This window comes from Diadema setosum, chromosome 19, assembly GCF_964275005.1.
Source record: "Diadema setosum chromosome 19, eeDiaSeto1, whole genome shotgun sequence".
NCBI lineage: Eukaryota > Metazoa > Echinodermata > Echinoidea > Diadematoida > Diadematidae > Diadema > Diadema setosum.
Window position 1 is genome coordinate 20229172 of NC_092703.1, and position 24399 is coordinate 20253570.

Below are 24399 nucleotides of genomic sequence, written 5' to 3' on the forward strand. Positions count from 1 at the left end.
GTTATATCAGTAGTCAATAAACAATACAAAACAAAAGAAACAAATTCAATGGACTGGAGAAATCAGTTTGTTAAGCCAGGTATTCTGTCTCATCAGATCTCTTTATATCAAGTTTCCACTCTAGTATAGACAAGAACTTCCACATGCATTTAAATTTTGTGAATCTTGGCTGTTGTGAAATTCGAAAAAAAAATGAAAATGCATGCCAACATCTCTGATTTCACAGAACTATTATATCATACCATCGTGTCATTCTCCCCAGGCCAAGATGACATGTAGGGCTAATTAAGTGCTTACGCCATTAAACACCATAATACATGTTTATAAAACATTAGATGGCTGGATTATTTGTTGTCATTTTCTACTTGTACAGGATGGCTGGATAGCCCACATTCACGGGATGGTATAGTTTTGGTTGAAATGGGGAATCCAGATTGTAACTGTTTGAGAAATAATTAGAAACCACTTATGATATATTCAAGAGCACACAACTCTAAGAATAATTCAAAGTTTGTTTGATGAAAATCAGTTTTGAAATGGCTGATATATCCAAATACAAAATAAAACAAAGTAGTCCAAAAAAAAAAAGGTGGGTCCCACCTTTTTTTAAAACCTCTTTGTTTTTGGATATCTCAGCCATTTCAAAAGTGATTTCCATCAAATAAACTTTTAATTTCTCTTAGAATTGTATGCTCTTGAATATTTCATAAGAGGTTTGTCATTATCACTCAGAAAAGTCGGAAACGTGCAGACCCATCTCAACCAATATTATACCATCCCTTTCAGCTTCAGCTGCACTGGCTGAAGCTGTACTTTGGGGCCATCATTACTTGTATTTTGTGTATACAGTCAACCTTGCCTCGCATATGTTGAGTAATCACCTATTAAAGTTGAAGGTCTTTTCAAGTCCTCTTTATAGTCTATTGATTTTAATCCCTCATAAGTCGAATTTTCTCTAAGTTGAAGCTATTTCTTCAGTCCAAATAGATTCGACTTAGGTAAGGTTGACTGTACTTTTATTCCCCTGGAATTCATGTCTAAATGTGACCCGGCATCACAAAACCAACAAAAACAGACATGGATTTTTAAATAAGGGCAGATTCTTTAAGAGTAGACCCTAAGCTTTAAAATGGTGTACACTTGTATAACTCAATTCAAATGGACTCCCCTAACCTATCTAAATACTAGAAAGAAAGCACACACTGTGGAAAAGTGTGAACTGAGAAAAGAGGCTCTGAAGGACAGGGTCTATTCAAGTGCTTAATCTTTACCAAGCCATGCTAGCTGTGCAATGAAAGGGACAAAACACAGGATGTAAATCACCGGAGCAACAACAATGAAGGGATTATCAGATTAAGCTGGAATTCAGCATGTTCTATTAACACATTCTGTCCATGATTAATGCCAACTTTCAAAGCAGTAGAGTTATCCTTTCAAAAGTTATTAGACTTGAAAAGTGAAGAGTGTGCAAAGGATTTCAAGAAATGAAAAGGGGACTCGAAGACATACCCGATCATTCTATTCTCCCCCATAAAAGGGTTGTAGAAAAACTGCTGAAAACACACTTTCTCAGCAATGTTATGATCCCAAACTAAAGAATAATGTAGAAGAAGGATAGCACGTTCAGAAAATATGAAAAACTCAATATTGACTCGGTTGACCCATTTCACCTTTTTTGAGTCCTCACGTAAAACAGGGCTGCCAACTCTCACTCATTGAGAGTGAGACTCACTCATTTTGGTCCTTTCTCACTCTAAAGCTTTATTTCATTTGCATGTTTCTATTGATCTCACTCATTTTGACTCCTAAATTATAGCATTGGCCAACGGGAGTCTCACTCTCAACTAGTTTCCAATGTTGGCAGCCCTGCGTAAAATCAAGGGGTGCAACTTTTTATTCGTTTTGTGATGCACGGTCACAAATATTTAACAGTCTAAAGTGGCCTGACATCATCACTTCACCTTATTAATAATACCAGTGGGCCTACAATGAAAAGAAATTCACAATGACATAATCACATCATGATGAACAGCTGTTGTGTAAATCATACATGAACATGTAAAATGCCACCTCTATTTAAGTCCAATTTTCATGAAACTTGCCCTCATGAAAGATTGATTATACTCTTATTCATGAAGGCCCACTCAAAATTTGAACGGCAAGTCACCCAAGCAGTCAGCCGTTGGATGCATTGACAGTACTTCTACAGGCATTGTACATGTCTATTATGCTGCACCAAACAAGTTTGTTGGATTCCTGCCATTGCCGGAAAAAAAGAAAACGTGAATCATCCTGGCATCAGTCAAACTTGCGACTTCATCAAAACACCCAATACCCACTGAACCAGCATTTCACTTTTGCATTTCCATTCGAGTTCAACCCTTGATATTGGTCTACCACCCCCCCCCCCCACCCACCCCGCATCTAACTACCGCTTGCATTGCAGTGTTGTTACAGTACCCACCAGTGCCCAAATCCTGTGTGAGGTTTGTGTATCACCACCAATCGGGATACATACATGTAGTAGGCCCTATGTGTTTCTGTAGCCAACAATGTCATATCCAGATTTCCTTCATAATACATGTAGTAGTGAATTTTGGAGTTCAAGGACCCCTCCCCACACACACACACACATACCACCACCACAAAAAATAAATAAATAAATAAATAAATAGATAAAAATACATGTACACTAAAAGAAACGTGCCTAAAGAGAGTAGAGTGAGGTAAGTAGGAGAGAGGTCTTCCAAAAGTAAAGTACCTGTAGCATTATGTCTGACTTTTCACAAATTGGATCAGCACAGGGTAGTCAACCTCACGAGTCCACTCCGTTGGGACTATCTTGCCAAGAAATCCAGATGTTTTTGATTCAGCAAGCACCGAGGGCATTGACTGTTCAGTGACTGCCATTCCTTCTACTTCATAGCTCAGACTCTGCAGATTTGCTCCTGTCTTGCCTTTACTACACCACAGCCAGTCACAATAAAAATCCTGACAAGTAGGGTAAAAACTTTGTAAAGATATACATGTACATTGTACATGTACAATTCGCTTCTGCATCTACCTACGTTGTACATGTGCGTGGAACCAGCTGTCATTTAGGAGCATGTTTGATTCTGCACCCTATGTTACAAGTGTTAATAGATTTTAGTGCTATGTACACTTTGTACTAGTGTTTATTGTTACACTATCATCATCGTCATCATCATTTATCATCATCATCATCATCATCATCATCATCATCAACATCATCACTATTGCAATCATACTGTTTCCATTCTCATGACTATGGCCAAAAAAAAGAAAAAAAAAAGATGTGTACATCGTACCATGTATGGAACTGTGAGCATGACATGATAAAATTAATCTAAAGGTACATGCATTTTGAAATGAAAGATATTCTACTGACCATCTTTTGAAGAGTTCATACTGCTACTATTAACTAATGAAAACGCACATAAATTCATTAACAGATATCTGGATGATGATATTGGGACCTGAATTTTTACTGCGTTGTATCAGCAATTTCTTATAACTGTGTCCTTGTTTTAACAGGAGTGCACTGTACACACATGTACACATAATGCACTTGGTTTTATAAATGCAGACCAAATGCAAACAAGAATTTGAAAATCACACAAACAACTGTGAGCATTGTGTTTTCAGTTTATTTTTCATACATGTATTTTTATAAAATGTAGTCAACTTTGCTTAAAACTTATGCTTTGGGACTGACAAAAAACAAACTACTATCCTCTTCCAAAATCAGAGGAAAGTTCTCAAAATTACTTCCACCATTCCTCATGCAGTGGGAAGTGTGAAAAAATGCAAACGGAAATGTAGTCTTTGATGCACACTGACTTTTACTTGGAGTCCTAAGAGTCAGAAGAAAAAAAAAAGAGAGAGGAAAAAAGAAATTGCCAAGCACCGATTTTAAATTTGTCCATTGTCAAGTCAGGTGAATCATGAAGTCAATTAAGAAAAATGTATACTGTATGAGCTGTTATTTTCACGTAGAGATACAGTATTTTGCATGACATGTTGTTTTCGCGAATTGACACTGATGCTATCATAAGTGCACGATTACCCTAGCGCATGGCGACATTTTCGCGTGTTGTTCAATTCATGGTCCAACAGTGATTCGCAAAAATAACAGCCTATACAGTATTCTGACAAAATAACTTAAAATCTATGTTACATATCTATTCACAAGATTGTTTTGTTTTTCGTTTCCTCCACAGGAATAACATTGATGATGAAATCCATAACACTTTACTAAGCCAGAATATCTTGGGAAATTAAATCTGCTTTATCAGCTAATTTTGCAATATTTAAGTTGACACTTTCACCTTTCTTAACACGAGACACATTGCAATATACATAAACACATCAACCGCAAAATAATATGGTACTAAAAAGGAAAAATGAGTCATCAATATTTTTTTAATCTGGACAATAAATACAGTTATATGATTGTGCTTTTCTCAATTCCCAGAAGAAAGCAGGAGTTCTCTTTAGCCAATATTTCAACCAAAAAACATCCAGATCAGCACACTATACATCAAAGTGTAACTATGATTATGCACAGGCCTTTCAAGCAAAGTAACACTTCCATGTACATGTATTTCCCTAAGTTGCAGGACCAGTTTCAACTTTTTCCGATGATACCTCTGATGAACGTTTATTGAGAAAATGAAAAAACATCTACATTCATAGAGGTCAACTAAAGGGGAATGCAAAGTTACCACGTACAACTGTTACAGACTAAAGAAAATAAATGGGAGTTTGCCCCAAATCATCCATTCCTATCATGACAAAACTTGATGACGCTCCTTTCAGATATATCAGACACGAAGACACAAATATCTATACAAACTGTCCTGTGGACACAGGTAATTTCCTACAGATTACAGAGAATATATAATGAAAATAATTGCATACACGCATGTGCATGTAGAGAAAAGTATGAAATGACATGAAAGTGATGAAACAAGACATAGAAACATTATGCATTAAGTTGCCAATTTGGAGAGCAGAGTAGCACACAGGCCAGAGGTGAAGACCGAGGTTTGGCTTTCTAATGGTACTACTTCAACTTGACAGTTTTTCAAGAGGTGAACAGTCGAAATGTTTTTCTTCAGCTCCAGTAAGCATCGTCCTGTGATGAGCCTCTTGCCGAATTGTGATTTACATAGCACATAACAATTATTCATCAATTCTCAAAGCAGAACAATTTCCTTTTTAAAGACATTCTCATTTCTCAGTTCAATACACCTTAGCGTTTGCTGCTCTTTGTGCACTCCAAAGATAATTGTACTAAAGTCTCATGTGTTGTAACTGAGAGCAGATCCACATAAAAAAGGAGAAGTAGCAAACTTGATTTTACTGTGCAAATATGATGACATTCTGGAAAAAGAAAAATGCATTTACTATTTTTCGATTCCCCAAACATGCATATGTTTGTTTGTATGTCTGCAGTTTTGGTGTCAACTGAACTTTTCATACTTTGGTGTACAATTTGTTGACTGAAGGAAGAGGAACATTGATTACATTGCCAGCAGTCATTCAGATTTTTTCAAAGGCATTACAAAAAGTTTTGTATATTCAACATGGCTTATATCTCAAGTAGATGAGGCTTATACCCTTATTCACAAAGTAACTTTAACCCTGTCACACAAAATAAATTAAAAGGGTTTCAACATCATACCAATTTATCCTCCATTATGATTCTGATTTTTTTTTTTTTTCCAATTACAATTTTGCTTGGCCAGGTCCACAACAGTCATCTCTGTAGAATAAAGGGCTGCTGTATCATGTCCCCACATGGTAACATATTTGTGGCGTCGTCAGTGGAAGAAAATGACACAGAACTTTCACATGCTGCGGGCTTCACTGCATCAGGAGAGAATCCACCTCATCCCCAATAATGATCTTCACGCGACGTCCACGTCTCCCTTCCGAAGGCCCCAACCAACAGACACGCTGATCGATTGTTTAGCTCCTCCATGGCGCGCATGCAGGCGTATACTTCTCAGGCTACATGCATGGCTCTAATTTGTGTTTTACTGTAGGCATGCAAATTTGTGGAATCAAAACATTTTTTTTTTTGACTCCTGCAGAAAAGTTCAGTGTCTTGTGTGTTTCAGATGACATACACTGTCTTTGGCAGAACATGGTCTCCAAATCCTGCTGGCTGACTTGTGCAATGTGATTGAGCTAACACCCGTCCATTACAATTTTTCTAAAACTTTCTAAATTGTTCCTCTCAATATTACCTTAGATGCAATTCGTCTTTGATTAATTTGCTACACGTTCCATTACTGGATGGGGCCTACAGAGCCTGAAAATACACACATATTCAGCACAGTATGGTCAGTGATGGAATTCTACCCCAGAAATGTCAGCACATTGGATATCTGGTCACTATGTGAGTATTGTTACCCCTTGTCACCACAACGGTTATACAGGTGAATACCTCACATGTGTATTCTAAAATATGTTTTAACTCATTATGGCTTGCATGAAATGCAACTAAACTTCTTTGCTATGTGACACCACACTTCAATGGAGCATAGTCTTGGGTTCATCTTGGTCTAAGAAGGCTCTCTTTTGTTAAGTGTACAGGCCCTTTATAGTAGTAGGTACATGTAGTCCCATGGGGAAAATCACATTGCACAAGTCTTGAGATCGAGGCACGCATTCCTACCATCTTGGCTGTCCCAGCTTCTGACACTGCTATATCTGTAATGTGGAGAGAAGAGAAAAGCTATATCAGCAAACCAGAAGTGGATTATTTTAGGTGAAAATGGGGTCCATTATGACAGATTACTCATTTCAACTAGTGTACAAGCTATATTGAATCTCACACAAAAACTCACTACTAGTATATCATCATGCAATAAACAGATGCTGCAATACACACTCATAAATATTCTAAGGTGTAAATAAGCATGAATATTATGTCAATTAAAAAATTGAAGGGGGGAACTATTTCAAATGCACATAAAATACCACTTACATAGTTGAAGATCAGAGGGAAATTAATTCACCATCAGGTACATTAGGTGCACTGTAAGTATGAGCTTATTGTCATGCAACATGTTGTTTTTATCTATCATTATTTCAATCTGAAACATCATAACATTCACTGAAGTAATTTTGCCTGCAGGGTGTAGGAGAGCCATGATCACAAAAGACAGACAGAATAATGTTTGACATGTAGAAAATAAAGATTTCAAGTCTAAAGCATTTAAGACTTGTGTGTAATACTGAAGTCTTATGAAGAATTAATCTATCCTTGCCCCAAAAGTGCATCCTACTTTCGAATACACCTGTCACAACATGGTTCTCTATACAGTGCACTCCCGTTATAACGAACACGGTTATAACGAAATTCCGGTTACAACGAAATAAAATTTAGGGCCGCAACATTATCAACTCTATGTATTTTTATTGTTTATTCATTCGGTTATAACGAAATTTCGTTATAACGAAAGAAAACTGCCGGTCCCGAGGACTTCGTTATAACGGGAGTCCACTGTACACAGGTTTGCAAATGATCAGGAATAGTAAAACACCACATCATTACTCATGTTACCACATGAGAAAAACACATTGCAAATACACTCACTCCTGCGATGTCGTCCCCTATTTCATCGTCAAAGCCTTGGTCATCGAACGCCACATCGTCATCCTCGTTCTCCTGGCCAAATGTGACGGACTCGTTGATCTTGGCTGTCTCCGGCAGCTCGCCATACATCTTGAGGTTCCTGGCCTCGTCCACATTGTATTTGAGGATGACATCGGCTTTCTCGTCTTGGTAGTCACGGAGACCAATGAGGATGATGTCGCCCTGGTTGATCCATACCTGAGTGGCAACAAAACACAGGTCTCTAAATGAGCCTGCTCAGTTTTACTATTGACTGAACTACATGTACAGAGCACTCCTGTTATAACGAACAAAATTCCGGTTACAATGAAGTAAAAATTCAGACTGCAAGATTATCCACTTTATCTATTTTTATTGTTTATTTGTTCAGTTATCATGAAATTTCAATATAACGAAAGAAAACCACCGGTCTCGAGGACTTCTTTATAATGGGAGTCCACTGTATAAATTTTGCAAATTCTAATTGCTCTTGAGTGTGACTCATAATGAATTACCGGTATGTCCCTAACTTTGGCATTTATGAAAGAACCACATACAGTGAAACCCCGTTATAACGAGGTCCGTGGGACCGGCGATATTACCTCGTTATAACCGGTACCTCGTTATAACCGTACGCATCAAAAACAAAGAAAAACATAAGCACAACATCATATACCCATCAATGAAACTTAAGAACATCTTTTGCGTTGTTATTACACTATTATGGATCATTGTTATTGAGAGAATAAAGGGGAATTATTTGTGAATTAGACGAAAAAGTAGGGGTTGAAATGAGTTATTTCTTTATTGTATAATAATTCTTGTTTGTTAAGTTTTTCTATTAGCACCAGCGCAAATAGAGTAACATACAGGCGTTGTTTACCGTAACTTGCGAGGTATTTTTACGCTGTTGGTGCACAGCGGGAATGCGATGATTTCATGAATCATTTCGGCTGTAATCTTGTACAATGTGTGATCGTTGCGCCCGAAGGGATTGAAAATGCGTTCTTTATTTTCTTCCGAAAATCTCTTCGCGTTTTGTACATCCGTTCTTGAAAAATATGCGACAGGATTGAATGTGGAAGGTTGTGATCCTTTTTACGCAAATCCGTACCTGGTAGACCATTCTGAAAGCAAGAAAAATCTTCATTGTGAAATGCAGTGTTAAAATTGTGATAATGAACAAACCTAGATTTATTCAAACTGATAAATGTATTTGTTTCTTTTTCTGATTTAGGTCACGCGTCATTCAACTATAACGCTACTGTCACCTGGCGGGATCGCGATGATTTCAGAGTAATATGCGTGCGAGGTATTTTACGCTGTTGGTGCCCAGCGGGAATTCGATAATTTCATGAATCATTTCGGCTGTAATTGTATACAATGTATTATCGTTGCACCCGAAGGGATTAAAATGCGCTCTTTATTTTCTTCCGAAAATCTCTTCGCGTTTTGTACATCCGTTCTTGAACTATTAAATGCGTTTGTTTCTTTTTCCGAACACCGATTAAGCAGGTTAAACATGCGTTATTCATCTATTTTTACGCTACTGTCACCCGGCGAGATCGCGATGATTTCATTAATTATTTCGGCTTTAATCATACACACTCATATTTAGATTATCATTTGTTAAATGATAATGAACAAATCCAGATCTATTCAAACTAATAGATACGTTTGTTTCTTTTTCTGAACACCGATTAAGTATAGTTTAACATGCATTATTCAAGTATTTTAACGCTACTGTCAACTGGCGAGATCGCGATGATTTTTCATGAATGATTTTGGCTTTAATCACACACACTCATATTTAAATTATCATTTGTTAAATTGTAATGAACAAATCCAGATCTACTCAAAGTAATAAATGCGTTTGTTTCTTTTTCTGAACACCGATTAATTACGTTAACATCGTGCGTTATTCAACTATTTTTACGCTATTGTCAGCCGGCGGGATCGCGATGATTTCATTAATTATTTCGGCTTTAATCATCCACACTCATATTTGCTAACTAGCAAAAGAATTGGAAGTCGGAACTACAAATGGAAAGGATATAATGATGAGTTGCACACGCATTCCAGTTGTCCACTTTTGGCCACAAGTGTCGCTACATGGAAAGTTTTTGGATGCGTTATCTTTTTTTCTCGTTGCGCTTTGATCTGACCTATAAATATCACGCACGCATATCTCGCGAAAAAGAAAAGCGAATGATTATATTAATAATTTTGTAGGAACATCGGAAGGCATTCCTATGTCTTATCGCGTGGTTTAGAAGAAAACATGGAAGGAACGGTTCTCTGCAAAACAGGAAAAAGACGTGGATTGCGTGAATTCAGTTTTCAATTTTTTGCTTGTCACGTGTTTGAAAGCGGCAATTTAGTCAAGAAATGGAACCTCGTTATATCCGATCAAATTGCTTATGTTTTTCTTTGTCATGATGCATCGAAATTGTCCTCGTTATAACCGGAATCTCGTTATAACCGAACTCGTTATAACCGATTCGTTCTGCCATAGGTTTACACGCAAAGGAAAACGGGACCGACGCGATCACCTCGTTATAAGCGGTTCCTCGTTATAACCGAACTCGTTATAACGGGGTTTCACTGTAGTTATAGAGTTCCATTTATGTCTTCTCACCAAATGTGTGACACAGCACTGGTATTTCTATGCCAGAAGCTATACATGCACTGCCTATAAGTTTCCAGATTTTAGCTATTTTTTTTCTTTTTATCAAGGGGCCTTGATGTCAACTTAGTCTTACTTTCTTTAATTTCTCTCTGATGTGAACTTCGTCTTACCTTCTTTCTTAATTTCCCTCTGATGTGGCACAATCTTTTCTTTCCATCAAAGCACAATGCCTCTAATCTGCCATTTCCAAGCATTTTGATGACCTGTGCATATTCTGCAGATGTCAAAAAAAAAAAAATAGAAAGCTATATCATTCAAAATGCACAAATGAATATATAACATGGAAAACATCAAATTGCTGCATTGCACATGAAATTTTCAGAACTCTTCACATTCACATGTTATATCATCAACTGTACCATGAACAACTGATGAAAGTAAGTACACCTGTACTTTCCCAAATATTTGTGTATTGTCAGGCCTTCTTGTGGTGTGGCAAAGGTTAGCCATGCAATCTGTGTTGAAACATCATCACAAACATTTCTACCATTAAAGGGGAAGGCTAGTAACTGATCAGTGGGAATCAGTGGAAATGCTGGGAGATGATTGTTCCAATCCTTATGGGATTCATTCAAGAGTTCATTGTATATCTATTGTTGTGTGAAAATGATTTGCTTCAGAACGGTCTCATATTCAAGTAATGTGCAGATTAACGCTCCGTCACTGACCAGGGACGCTAACCTGGAAGCATTAAACTGCACATTACTTGAATATGAGACCATTCTGAAGCAAATCATTTTCACAGAACAATAGATATACAATGAACTCTTGAATGAATCCCATAAGGATTGGAACAATCATCTCCCAGCATTTCCACTGATTCCCACTGATCAGTTACTAGCCTTCCCCTTTAACTTTATAAGATACAGTTTGTAAATGATTTGTTGGGGGTACAAATTGCATATATCTAGGGGTAGGAACAAATGACAAGAATTTTTTTTTTCATTTGTTTTTATACTTTTTATTTCATTCCAGTCAGAGAGTCATACATGTACTTGTATGCATGTAATTGTACACAAATCCAGAACCTCACGTTAGATTATCTGCATTGATTTCATACCTGGATGGTACTGAGCAGTTCTTGGGTACTCGCCTTGGAAGACAAAGACCAACCATTATAAATATGTGTATATGCAATTAGTTAGGCTTTATAGTTATACATGTACCTGTACTTGTATGTACACAAGGTAGCTTTGCACTTTGTTAATTTTGATACAGGCCATTTAATTCAAAGCATTCAGTGCACAAATTGATTTGTGATTCACCAAGCATCTTGTCACTTTCTTCAAACCCAGTGGACAGGGAACAGAGTACGTGAAGATACTACAAATATATTTTGAAAATGTTGAGCTCAAGCATTATCAATACCGCCATCATTCTTTAAACACTGCTCTTGATGTCAAATGTTACAATGGTAAGATTTAACTTATGTTTCTTTTTGATACTTTTTTTTTTTTTTTGGGGGGGGGGCGCCTCCTTACCTTGACCATCCTCCTTGAACACCAGCTCACGCTTCTCTGATTCATTCTCATTCTTTCCCCTTCTCCTGTTTTTACCTCCCTTTCCTTGGAAACAGAGAGAAAAGAGTACATAAATGAATGGAAAATATATACTTGAAATAAAATCCTATCACATGTACAGCTTTAATATCAATTATTCACATGGTTGTAAGGAATATTTTTCTGTGTAGGCTGTATGAACAGTCATTTTTTTTTTCCCAGGCTCAGGGGTCTAATTTAGTAATAATAAACATCCTTTCAAAGCAAGAAGATACTAGAGTACTAAAATATATTCACTACTAGCAGATTATCTATTTTATAACGAACTTTTGCAGATTTTTACTCTACCAGACATTTATTACTTAACTTAAGACATGTCTCCAAATTTTACTGTGTACTTCAGCATTTACACACAGTAAACACACTACTGACTGACTGGTATGGTAGTATAGTGTAAAGTCTGGAGTGGAATGACTGTCCATACATCCATAACACTAAATTTACATTGTATACAAAGTGCGCTGACGAATCAACCCTTCTACAGTAAATGAAACAATAAGTTCACAGAACACTTACAATGTTAAGTAATTTATTCAACTAGTAGATTTACAACAGATAGCGATCTATATTCCCCATAGTATCAGTTCATAAACTGTGTCAGTTATCCTCCGTTACTTAAGCCAGATTGTCATTGTACAAAGGGCATATTTTTGGGGTGCAACACACACAAAAAAAAAATTTAAACATGATACTGTAAAATGTTATTTTCGCGGCATGATTTTTTTTTTTTTTTTGCGAATTGGAGGCGATGGCCTTTTTCGCAGCATGAAATTTTCGCCAGGTGGCCTCTATGCGTATAGTGTAGACAATTCCAAGAACTTTCATGAGCATTTTAATTTCGCGAATCTTGGCTCTTGCAAAATTCGCAAAATTAAAATGCAGGCGTACATTCCTCGTTTCACAGTGGACATGACGACACCTGTCACGTCATGTCCATTGTACTCTCTTAACAGTAAGGGGGTGTTGCAAGAAAGTTGCAATCAATTGCAACTTGCAACTGATTGTCACTGGCCAATCAAAATCATTGTTGCATGCATGTCTTCTTAATAGGGCAGACCCTGAGCCAATCAGAATGGTTGTTTCAAAATTAGCAATTATTTGCAATTGATTGCAACTTTCTTGCAACACCCCATTAGTCGCATCATTCACATTACCGTACCATGAAAATTATGATTCTAATAAATGATTACAATTCTGTGACTCAACAACGTACATGTACATTGTATCAGTATGCAGCATGCAGGTGGCATTAGATCTAATACCACAATGGCGATACCTTTGTAGTTGTCTAAGTATAAACTTTACTAGATATCCCCATCCAGATATCAGATTCAACCGTGCCTAATTATTGTACACCACTGTTTATCTACTGTAGCGCACGCACAGTCTCCCTCTCAATTCATGTCACTGTACATGTACATGCAGTGCAGTGTAGGACGTGAACACATTCAATATGGCACGTTCAATTTACATACGTGATGAAGTACTAGTTTGTATTTCATGAGAGATCAAGGTGAGCTAAATCATAATCACACAATATGTCTGTAAGTACTGTCCTACTTTACATTCTACTATCTACTACGAGTAAATTATGTAAAAGTTAACTCACCAGACAAGTGTAACAACTGTTACTAGAACAGCAATGGTTAGAAGTTGTGCCATACTCACGGGCATCGGGACAAGCAAACCAAAAATGCAAACTGAACTGTACCCAACTAGATCTGCCACATTCACGACATTATCTTCAAACTACTGTAACAAACACTTACCTTTGTTTTTGGGCATGGTGCGTATTTGTCGTAAAGAAACTGATCAAAATTAGCAAGGTGTTAACCAGAGTTTGACGTTTTATTTCTGTCAAATAACCTCACAATACGTAGGTAAGGATATAGAGAAACCTCACGCGCAGTAGCTTGCTCGCTAGCTAGTATACTCGAATGAATGGATTTCCGTATGAGTATTGTGCGTACGCAAACGAATGGTATCCGTCGTAGCTAGCTAGGCATGGTTGCGCGTTGTATCACACCATGTAGCTATATACAACACCATGATTACACCAAGGCAGTCATTGATCACACGCAATACACATTGCATGCATTGCACTAGTGAGCACACGTGAGTGTATGACTGGTATTGCGCGCGTTTCTGCACAGCTAAGATTACAATAGAAATTCGTCATCTTTGACTCTCATAGCCTATGTTTAAAGACCAAAGAGCATTTACGAAGCTAAGCGCTCTTTGGTAAAGACCGACCATGCTCAATCAGTTAACAGCTCTTATCTTCCTTTCATTGCGCAACAAAAGTTTCCTCGGTATTGTGGGCATGCATTTCCTGGGTGATGTATGTGCTCATTATGGAACATAGGAAAACATACGAATCAATCTGCAAGTCACCAGCACTAGCTGTAATTTTATGTTCGATAGAAGTATTCTCCATAACTTTAGATTTTGCTTCCGGCAAGGATTTCACATAAAGCAATACTGTAATAATATCTACATCATGTCTTTGTCTTGGGATGAAATCAGAATCATAAAAAAAAAAAACGAGGCAAGTTAGTGAAAGAACAGCTTATCCAGTTAAAAGCGGGCCAGTGGAGTATAAAAAAAAAAGAAAAAAGAAGAAAAAAAAAGGAGTTTAAGGGACCTAAAAAAAATCATGGAATAAAATGAAATTTAAATAAATATTAAATTGAATTATATTCGATCAGATTAAATCAATGTAGTTTGATATAAATTTATGAATTAGATCATCCTTATTCTCATAGCACCGTCTTCAAATGTATGTTCATAATATATACATTGAAATAAATTGATTTTTATATTATTGTATTTGAAATAGATATTTGAAATTGAATTACATTTGAACTGAATTAAATTGAATGAAGATTTCAAGTTGATTAATTCTTTCTTCTTTTTTTTGTATCATAATTGTACATAGGTTAAAAAAAAAAATACCTGATCGGTTGGAATAAACAACACATCAGTGGTAAATTGGATGATTTGCAGATATGTAATATACATGAAACGATAAACGAACGGTTGATGTCATTCGAGGCCCTGTTATATGGACAAGCTACCGTGGATTTATGTATACAACGTCTTTTCCAAAATTCAGTGTCGTCGTAAGCACCAAACGTTTATACTTGTGGTTAAAGAAACGAACTATACATATATTCACAGTTACACACTATAAAATCCGAGTGCAAATACCTCTAGGTGTAAATATATATAAAGCTATCAAGGAAAAAAAAAGATTGAATAAATGCATTTATCACACCTGCATTCTAAACTCCTCCTTATATTATCATAATGTTCCCTCAACCAACCTTCCTTGTATGTCACTTTGCACATAATAAACATAAAGTGCAATGCATACGTTTTCAGATGTCATAATCGGGACAAAAATATTCCTCCATTTAATAGCCACAGCGACGTGGTAAAGCAAGTATGTAAATCGTCAGTCAGAATCTATACTATAACCTTTAATTGTTTCAGAGGGGAGTAAAACAGAAATTTCATGTGGATTGAGTGAATGCTGCGATAGAACTACATTAGCGAAGTTTAAGGAAAATCGGACTGATATCCTTTCAAAGAATATATTGAATTTTAAAGTTTCCGTGCAGCCGTGTATTCTAGAAAACTTCAGTTCGTGATTATCATGTATCAACAACGATAAAAATAAATAAATAAATCATAAAGAGAATTAAAAAATATGTTTTCTTAATGAGTAGTGCACATGCCCTCGACTGTTAATGACATTATGTTGAGGGTATTCCCCTGCTTTCTGAAAGAGGTAACGCCAAGTGAAAATATGTTGCGTTTTCCTTACGTTTTCTTTGAGTTATTTTCCATACGTATACAGTCTTGTCGTCCATAAATCGTAAATGGCTTAACCTAACCTTTAATACTCATAACTTTTCAACGGATTGTCCAATTTTCTTTTTTTCACCTGGACTTGTGTGTTCTCATTACAGGATATATTGCCTTTCATTCTCCTTCATACCCTTTGAGCACTCAGACTGAGTGCTATAAAGGGCATCATTAATTATCATTATCATCCAAGGACGCTTGATATAACATGGAGAAATACCCCCCGAGATGCGAGAGATGACATGACCCCAGACTGAATCCTTATTCAATTTATTCCAGTCTTGGGATATGATTTCTTCTTCTTCTTTTTATTATCATTGTTATCGTTATTGTTGTTATTATTGCAATTATTATTATTATTATTATTATTATTATTATTATTATTATTATTATTATTATCATTAATATTATTGTTATTATTATTATTCTTTTTCTTATTATTATTATCATCATCATGTGAGTCATTGTCATCGTCATTATCGTTATATTGTCATAGCTTCTATGTTATGACCATCAAAATGTTTGGTTACTATAAAGATGATGATCCTCATACTGCCGGCAAGATATGTATATACATCTTTTAAAAAGATTCATCTTCTCATTGAGATGAAAGGAGTTAGTCTCCATGGTCTTGATGCCCTCGTATAAAATGTGTGTGTGTGCGTATATGTCTCCCTCTCCCTCTCTCTCCATCTCTATCTCCCCCCCCCCTCTCTCTCTCTCTCTCACGATTACAAATAATGCCCCTTCCTTAACATCATTATACTTCTCATGTGCTGTCATCAATTTTGATGCCACATCAATGTTCGAAAGGTGACAATATTGATCGGGATCGGAAGACAATCATGCACAAACAATGAATAATAACCATTGATGTGGTGGACTATAGTTTGTTCTCTTTTATTTCTCCTCAAAATAGGAGAATTTTGGCGAAGATTTGTATCACTATAGTATAATATGATTGTATATGATATGTATGTACACACACATATATATATATATATATATATATATATATATATATATATATATATATATATATATATATATATAGAAAAGATGAAGAAGTAGAGTGGTAATGCATTTTGACAGTCCAACAGTGCTACTTATTCAGACCAAATTTTCGACGAATACATTCGTCTTCCTCAGGGTCGACAATGAGGAAGACGAATGTATTCGTCGAAAATTTGGTCTGAATAAATAGCACTGTTGGACTGTCAAAATGCATTTCCACTCTACTTCTCTACTTCTTCATCTTTTCTATACTGCATGATACCAACACGCGGACTACAAGTATCTTTATATATATATATATATATATATATATATATATATATATATATATATATACTACATATACTATATATATGGTTACAGCTCATATAAATATAAATATGTATATATATATATGTATATAATATATATATAATGTGAGACTTGTGAAACGATGACAGCGAAATCTTGACTTTTTAAGCACACAAAAACGTTGAAACCACGATAACTTTCTTATCTCACATCCAACTTTACTTAAAAGTCCTACAGTTTTGTTTGTCTGTTCTCAAGATTTGGCAACAATACTCGAATAATTTGAACATGCGAGCATTTCACGTAGGACCTAACATATATATATGAGTACGATATTTTACCTAAAACATACGATAATGCCCCCCCCCCCCCCGCATACACGATACACAAACGCAGAAAACAAGCAAAAAACGACTATGCAGGGACAATATTCTCTCTCTTTATCTCCACCTATAGTGATTGGTGACTTGAGTATATATCCACTTGATATGTCGTATTGTTTAGACAACTATTTCTGAAGCCATTTCCCTCGTCAAGCGTTTGCTTAATATGATGATGGTCTCCTGTATTTCTGTTATATTTAAAGTTGCTTAATTTGTCTTTTGAACGGCAGGTATATAATGCTTGCATATTATTGTAAGATGCATTAAAAAAAAACCACCTGCTCGTTTTCATTTTGCATTGTTAAATGTCGGACATTATTTTGAATCAGTCATATCTGCTTCAATTGTTAGATTAGAACAATATACTTATACTCAATCGATTCTTTCAGTTGACTTTGCATTACATCTATACGTATGAAAAAGAAATACACAAATAAAATTAGTCAATCAATCAATAATAATATTATCAGTGAATGATGCTAATCTAATTCATTTTTTTTTTAAGTATTCAAATGTACCAAAAAAGGAGTGTGCTGCCTGAACTCAAAAAAGAAATTGGGTCTACCCTTAGTATGGAAGTACAGTGAGGCCTACATGCAGTGATAAGAAAATAAGTGATATACAGACTGTATTTGCATTTTTAAGTGATCTTCAAAGAAGTAAGAACATCATGTTTTTACTTTGTTGAGTCACTCCGACCTTCAAAAATAATTCAGACTACCGCAATGGTAGTTTTAGGTAGATAAAAAAAAAAAATCATAATTATCATTGGGCAGTCGAAGAGATGGTAAGAATAATTGTGCCTTTCGATAGGAAATTGAGAGAGTCTCCTATGAATCAACTATACAATATATTTACTGCTTCATGCTAAACATAATATTTTGGATAAAATGACGCATGTGCTTATGACGGCATTTCCAAATATTAGTCTTTTTTATGAAATGACGTTGCAAGGCAATTGTGACATCACAAAGAAATTCTGACATCTCTCTTTGTTTCGTAGGCCTATGTCAATGTGAAATGTACAACAATTTCTAGCAAAACAATTGTGATATTACAAAGCAATTCTGACATTGCGTGCTGCTTCGTCGGTCACGAAATCAATATTTAATAAAAAATAAAATGGCACAAATAAAAACAATAGTTGCGACATACTGTATATCGCGCCCTGCTTCATGGTCACTGTAGTAGGATCCCTTCGTAACATCGCATCCACCACTTCTTGCCTCATATTTTCTCCTTCTTTTGTTTACTTTTTTTTTAATCCCAAATATAAAAGAAATAGCCTTCTGGTTGAAACTATGGGTCTCAGTATCTTCAAAAGACGCGACAAAGTATTAGTATAATAAGCATTATTTTAGAGTCACCTCTGCCAACAGTAACTTTAACCAGAAACTCTCAAGGCAAAATGGTTTTGGCTTGTTTGTTTATTTGTTTTATTATTTTGTTTTGTTTTTGTTTGTTTGTTTGTTTGTTTTTGCACACAATCTGTATATTTCACGTCTTTTGTTAGCTTAAGACATTTTTGATGTAACAAGTTAGTAGTCGAGAAGCAGACAGTGCGAGTGCTCTTCTTATGTACCGGTATTATTCTCTGTTTCGAAAGAGATATACCGCCACCTTTTGTCCCCACAAACCATGCACAAGTCGTCCATTTTGTGGAGCGCAGTGAAGAGGCTACGGGTGTGTGATACCAGTCAGCGCGCTACCAGGCCGAAGCTGAGAGAGCGAGATCGGCGGCACGGCAAGTACGGGCATTGCGATCTAGAGAGCGATATTGCGATAAGCAGCTGCCTATTCACGGTGTATGTGATCGGTGCCATGCATGCGAAATCATAACCCGAAAAGTCGTTGACACCACCTTCTTCCCGGACGTAAATACCATCTCACAAAATTTTCCTAGGACTCCATTCCAAGATGCCGCTACACCAGCTAGCGGACCCGTGGCAAAAAGTGCCAGTCAAGCAGCTTGCGGAGGTATGATAATTCATATTATTTTTCTAATTTGGAAGGTGCATATTATTACTTCTGTAAAGAGTTCGCTAGTACTTGGGTCATTGTGGCCTGTGGAATGTGCATGAACCTGCACCGGAAAATGGGATCACCGTTGTGTACTAGCGTACCTCATCAACCCAGGGCAAAGTCAGAGTTTGAGTGCTACCTATACCTGTCGGTACCAGGAGTTGCGCGACCACTCCAGTAATAATGCTTCTGTATGGAGGCCTACAGAGTCAACATTTGATGTGGGACCATTTTTTTAACTAGCTTGTACTGCCATGACTACACGTAAAATTACTTGTGTCTTGGTCTGCTACTTGCCCGCTACCAAATGTGGCCATCGGCCTAACGTTACACAATTCAAATACACAGTTGACCTATCACCTAACTAGAGTCCAGACCTATTGCAAATAAATTCCTCACAAAATAGGAATAAGGAGAAATGGAAGAGTTATTTCAGGTCAGGGTTAGAACCACTCAGATCTAGCTGGTATCTTCTTAAAAATTATTGTTGAAAAAAATCAAATAGTACATATATAAATATCATGTACCGGTATATTTTACTGTCGTAAATGTTGATTGATTGGAAAAAGTGATCAAGGGAAACGGAAGAATGTATGTCGCCATTAATTAGAACCCTACTTATGCTGAGCACATAATGTCTTTATCCACTTGGCTAGATCAAGTTTGAACACTCTTGGAACATTCATTAATGTAAAACACAGTATTTCAGTGATAGAGCTAGTTGGTAAATTTCATAACCAATGGAGCAAAAAGCTGTTGGTGGCTGTGCATATCATCCAGGAATATTACTGGTATTATAGTAACCATATTATTTCCTTGGTACAATGTGTTTGTATCCAACTAGTTTCTACCAAGTGGTATATTTCAAAGTTTGATGTGATGTTTCTGCTTTTCATTTGAATATGATTTTGAAGAAACTTAGCAATTTTGGGCAAACCACTTTAGGGCCTGTGTACTTGCGTCCTTTTCCAGTATGTTGATCAGTAAAAAATAAATAAATTAATAAATAAATAATAAGCTGTTGAATCTATAGTAGGCCCAACTAAGGTACTTGGATGCTGTTATTTGTCTAAACAAAAAACAGTAATGATCAAATCATTCTTTTAGTTTGATCTTCACTATGAAATATGTTGATAGTATACACACAGGTACCACAGTAGTGCATGAATTTTTCCCCCTCCTTGGTTTTTATGCAAAACTCATCTTCAGCTCAGAATGAGAATGTACAATGTAATTACTAAAATATCACTTGAGGTCCTTTGTGAATTTCAGAACACATGCACATTTGGTATATAAATGAATTGAACCTGTACTTGGAAATTGAATGAAGTTATTGACAATCTTGTTCAATTCATCCTTGACTGACAAAATATCTATCAAAATGACTGAAATCTTCACAGGAGTGTGCTCATTCAATTCAGTATAGAAGAGGCATGTGTCTATCAGGTTGTAGCATTAGTGCATTGTTTGGGATGGTAACTTCTTTTTGAAAAGAAAAATAAGTTCAAGCTTTGCTACAAAATCACTGAATGTACTAAATCCCTTCAAGGTGTAAAAAAAAAACCAACAACACAAAATTAATAATCTCAAAATGATATGCAGGGTGACTGCTTGAATATTATCTGACAGATTTGACACAAAGATCTGTATTTTTTAAGATTATTATTTTGTGTGTGTGTGTGTGTGTGTGTGTGTGTGTATGTTTCCTCTCTCCCTCTTTTCTCTGATGGACTCATAAAACTAACATATGGCATGAAATAGAAGTCCCTTATGTGAGAGAACCTACAGCTACAGTATGCACTTCACATAGAATCCCACTTCACTGTTCACTAGAGAACAGAATTAACACCTTGTGAAGGGCTCAATGGAAAATGTGCACCCTTAAAGAGCAGTATAAAAGATGTGAAGCAGGATTTACCTTTTCTTTCTTATCAAAAACTTGATTGTAAATGGTGTCAGCAGCTTTTTGACATGATCATAATGAGCAGTTTAACTATTCACTGTTTATATACAAAGGCAAAGCAGCAGGTATTCACCAAACAAATAAAAAAAGACTTCATTGTATGATTGCAATGCGGGATTTGATAATGATGATATTTATTGTGTGCTATAACTACAGACATCCATCTTTTCGCTGGTCTTTAAAAGTCTGTTGTGAGTAATTCCATCACATAAACACAGTCACACCTTCAGTCTTTGAGGCCACCTGTTTTAAATGGCAGCCTCCCCTGTGGACAGGCTGCTCAGCTCAGGGCTGTGACAATATCCACACTGTCATTGTGTATTCTGTACTAGTTCTCCGGCTGCATACACATTGCAGCTATTGGTCCATACGTAGCTTGGAGTAATGAGTGAATATACATGTATGCCTGGCATAATAGGTCTAAGGGGGAAAAAGAGAAGAGAGACTCTTGCAAATTATCTTTTTCACTTTGATGATGATAATGTCTTTATTTCTGAAGTGAGAAACTGTTTCTGTATGATTTCTTTTCATTATCTCAGTAGGGTTGTGATACAGTATTACATGTATAATCTCTTGTTGCATGAAAATACAAAGTTTCTTTACCGATCACTGAGATAGACGAAACACTGCAGTTCTCTATGCCTACTAGGAGCTGCATATTGTGGCTCATAGATATCCTTCTCAGGCTGCCCATAAAAAAGGGAATATGTATGAGTTCTTTTTGGTATCATTCTACTATTGTAACATGTTATGATACTGTAAAAGTGGATATTTTCGCGCTCGGTGGGGTAAGAAGAGTTTCGCGTGTTTTAAATTCCGCGGAATCAAGACATCAACTACAGGAACATATGGCAAGCAAAAATATTTGCATGCTTTTATTTTCGCGCTAGTTTCTGGTTGCACGAAATGTGCGAAAATTTCAACACTGCGAAAATTTCCACTTTTGCAGTATATTGTTGAATGGATAGCCTGATTTTCCACAAACTGCTGCTGAGTATTTCACATATCATTCGGCATTCATTGAATCCAAGTACATGTATACATATATGGGATCCTGCATGTTAACCTGTTTAAGACAGGCATATTTTGCTACAACACGCATTTCCCACAGACACCTGCACAAGTATACTTGGGACTAGTCCTCAACGGGTTAATACACAACAAACATCTCGACAAGTACATATGCAATCATCTTTGATTGTTTGGATACACCACGTTTGTGAACTGGTGCTGATTTTAGTTCTTTCTTTGTTTGTGCCCAATAATGCAGGCTGTTTTACAAATGCGTTGCTGTCTTTTTTGTTCCTTTTGCAGGGAAAGAGCCATGAAGAAATGCTGGACGTCAGTAACAGTCATGTAAGTATTATGCCATCTGTTGTCATGGTTACCTAAGAAATAAAACAATTAGGGATGCATTGTGCACACGCTGTGCACACACAGACAGTTTTAAACTAGAGTATTGTATTATATGATAAAGGAATATCTTGCTTTGATGAGATGTAGTAGTATTGACAATATTAGTATGGTTACAAAGCCAACTGCTGGCTGTATATTATATTACCTCAAATAGCAGTTAGAATTGTTTAAAAAAGAAAGAACTTTTCTGCTGCATCAGGGGGAAAAAAAGTGAACATAAATACAGTGTACAGTCCCTGGACACATAGGCAACTGATGACTGAGAGTTTCTGCACAGCCGAGAATTTGACCTCTCAGATTTTGGCAAGCTCCCAGTTACCTCGGGATTACTCAACAATAATATGAAAAGTATTGTAATGTTAGAAACCCTATACCTCATGGTATTAATGCACATGATCATGTATGTTGGACAGTTTTATGCCTTTTGCTGGTAGTGTTAATTGGTTTTAAAAAGGTCTAGGCCTACCTGTATAGTCTTTGAAAAATTGGTTGAATCTTTACGCCACATGCTCTCTTAAAGGAGCATTTAGTCCAGCAAAAATATGCTGGATGAAAGCTGTATTTAATCTTTCTATACAAAAATAGAAATCAAAATGGAGTGAAATGATTGATTTAATAAGGCTTGTAAATGAACATTGTATTCAGTGATCTTCATGTGTTTTCTGTACGTAGCTGACTGCATTGGAACCCAGTTAAATACTCTCAACTAGCAGTAGACTGTGTCAGATTTTTTTGGGGAAAAAAAACAGTTTACAATGCAAAGCAGGATATCTTTCCCTTGATAGGCTGTTGGCAAGGACTTCGTCCCATTTCCCCCCCCCCCCCCCCCCACTAGTATAGGTAGGCTAAGCAAATACTGAACAGTTCACCACTCCTGTGTTACACTCTCTCTGTAATCTCAGCCTGTGGATTTCCTTCCAATTAATTTTCCCATGGGGCCTGGTATCTGAGCATTATTAAACCATGCATGATTGCAAGCTCCCTATTACCGATACCAGGCCCGGGCTTACCAGTGCAGTACACAGTGTCATGTGAGGGATCACCTGATGGGAATTGTGTCTGAAGTGAACCTGACTTAATAACCATCTAATGGCTTCCCCTCAGAAGAGAAGCCATTGTAGTTGTGATTTGCGTCACCAGGAGATACGGAGGCATCCAATTTATGATATATATGGAAAGCATTCAGCCTGACAGCCAAATATAAACAGCATGGGTTATTAGCTCTCATCCACATTGGCACCTGAGTTCCCACTGGCGATGCCAAATTAGTGTCAGTACTATCAACATTTTCTGCTCTGTGTTGTTTTGAAATTGCTCAGGCAGGCTTCTATGCCAAAATGTGGTTGACAGTGCAGTTAACGAAGGGACATTTTGAAATACATTACTCTGTAAAAATTTTGTCTACTACATTGAATACTGTTGATGTTGAAGATTATAATAAGGTGATTTTGCAAGGGCACCCAATGAATAACATGTTCTATGCTTCTGCACAAAAGGGTGGTTTTGATATTGAATTTTGGGTTTGTTAAAATGAAGAAAACTGT

At 36.5% G+C, this 24399-nt stretch overlaps 2 protein-coding genes across 2 annotated transcripts in view; one reads left to right on the plus strand and one right to left on the minus strand.

Moving 5' to 3' along the window:
• Positions 1–3648: 3648 nt before the first annotated feature.
• Positions 3649–13802, minus strand: LOC140243145 (eukaryotic translation initiation factor 1A, Y-chromosomal-like). Its single transcript, XM_072322873.1, has 5 exons — positions 13666–13802; positions 11819–11902; positions 10448–10551; positions 7631–7867; positions 3649–6741 (listed from the first exon to the last, which is right to left on the minus strand). Exons 1-5 carry the CDS (start codon positions 13679–13681, stop codon positions 6736–6738), a joined length of 447 nt encoding a protein of 148 aa, XP_072178974.1. The 5' UTR covers positions 13682–13802; the 3' UTR covers positions 3649–6735.
• Positions 13803–19250: 5448 nt separating this feature from the next.
• Positions 19251–24399, plus strand: part of LOC140242491 (ribosomal protein S6 kinase 2 beta-like) — a 104297-nt gene continuing 99148 nt past the window's right edge. The window contains exons 1-2 of the mRNA XM_072322224.1: positions 19251–19431; positions 22754–22795. Coding sequence (XP_072178325.1) covers positions 19372–19431; positions 22754–22795 — 102 coding nt within the window. The 5' untranslated portion in view covers positions 19251–19371. The remainder of the gene's footprint in view (positions 19432–22753; positions 22796–24399) is intronic.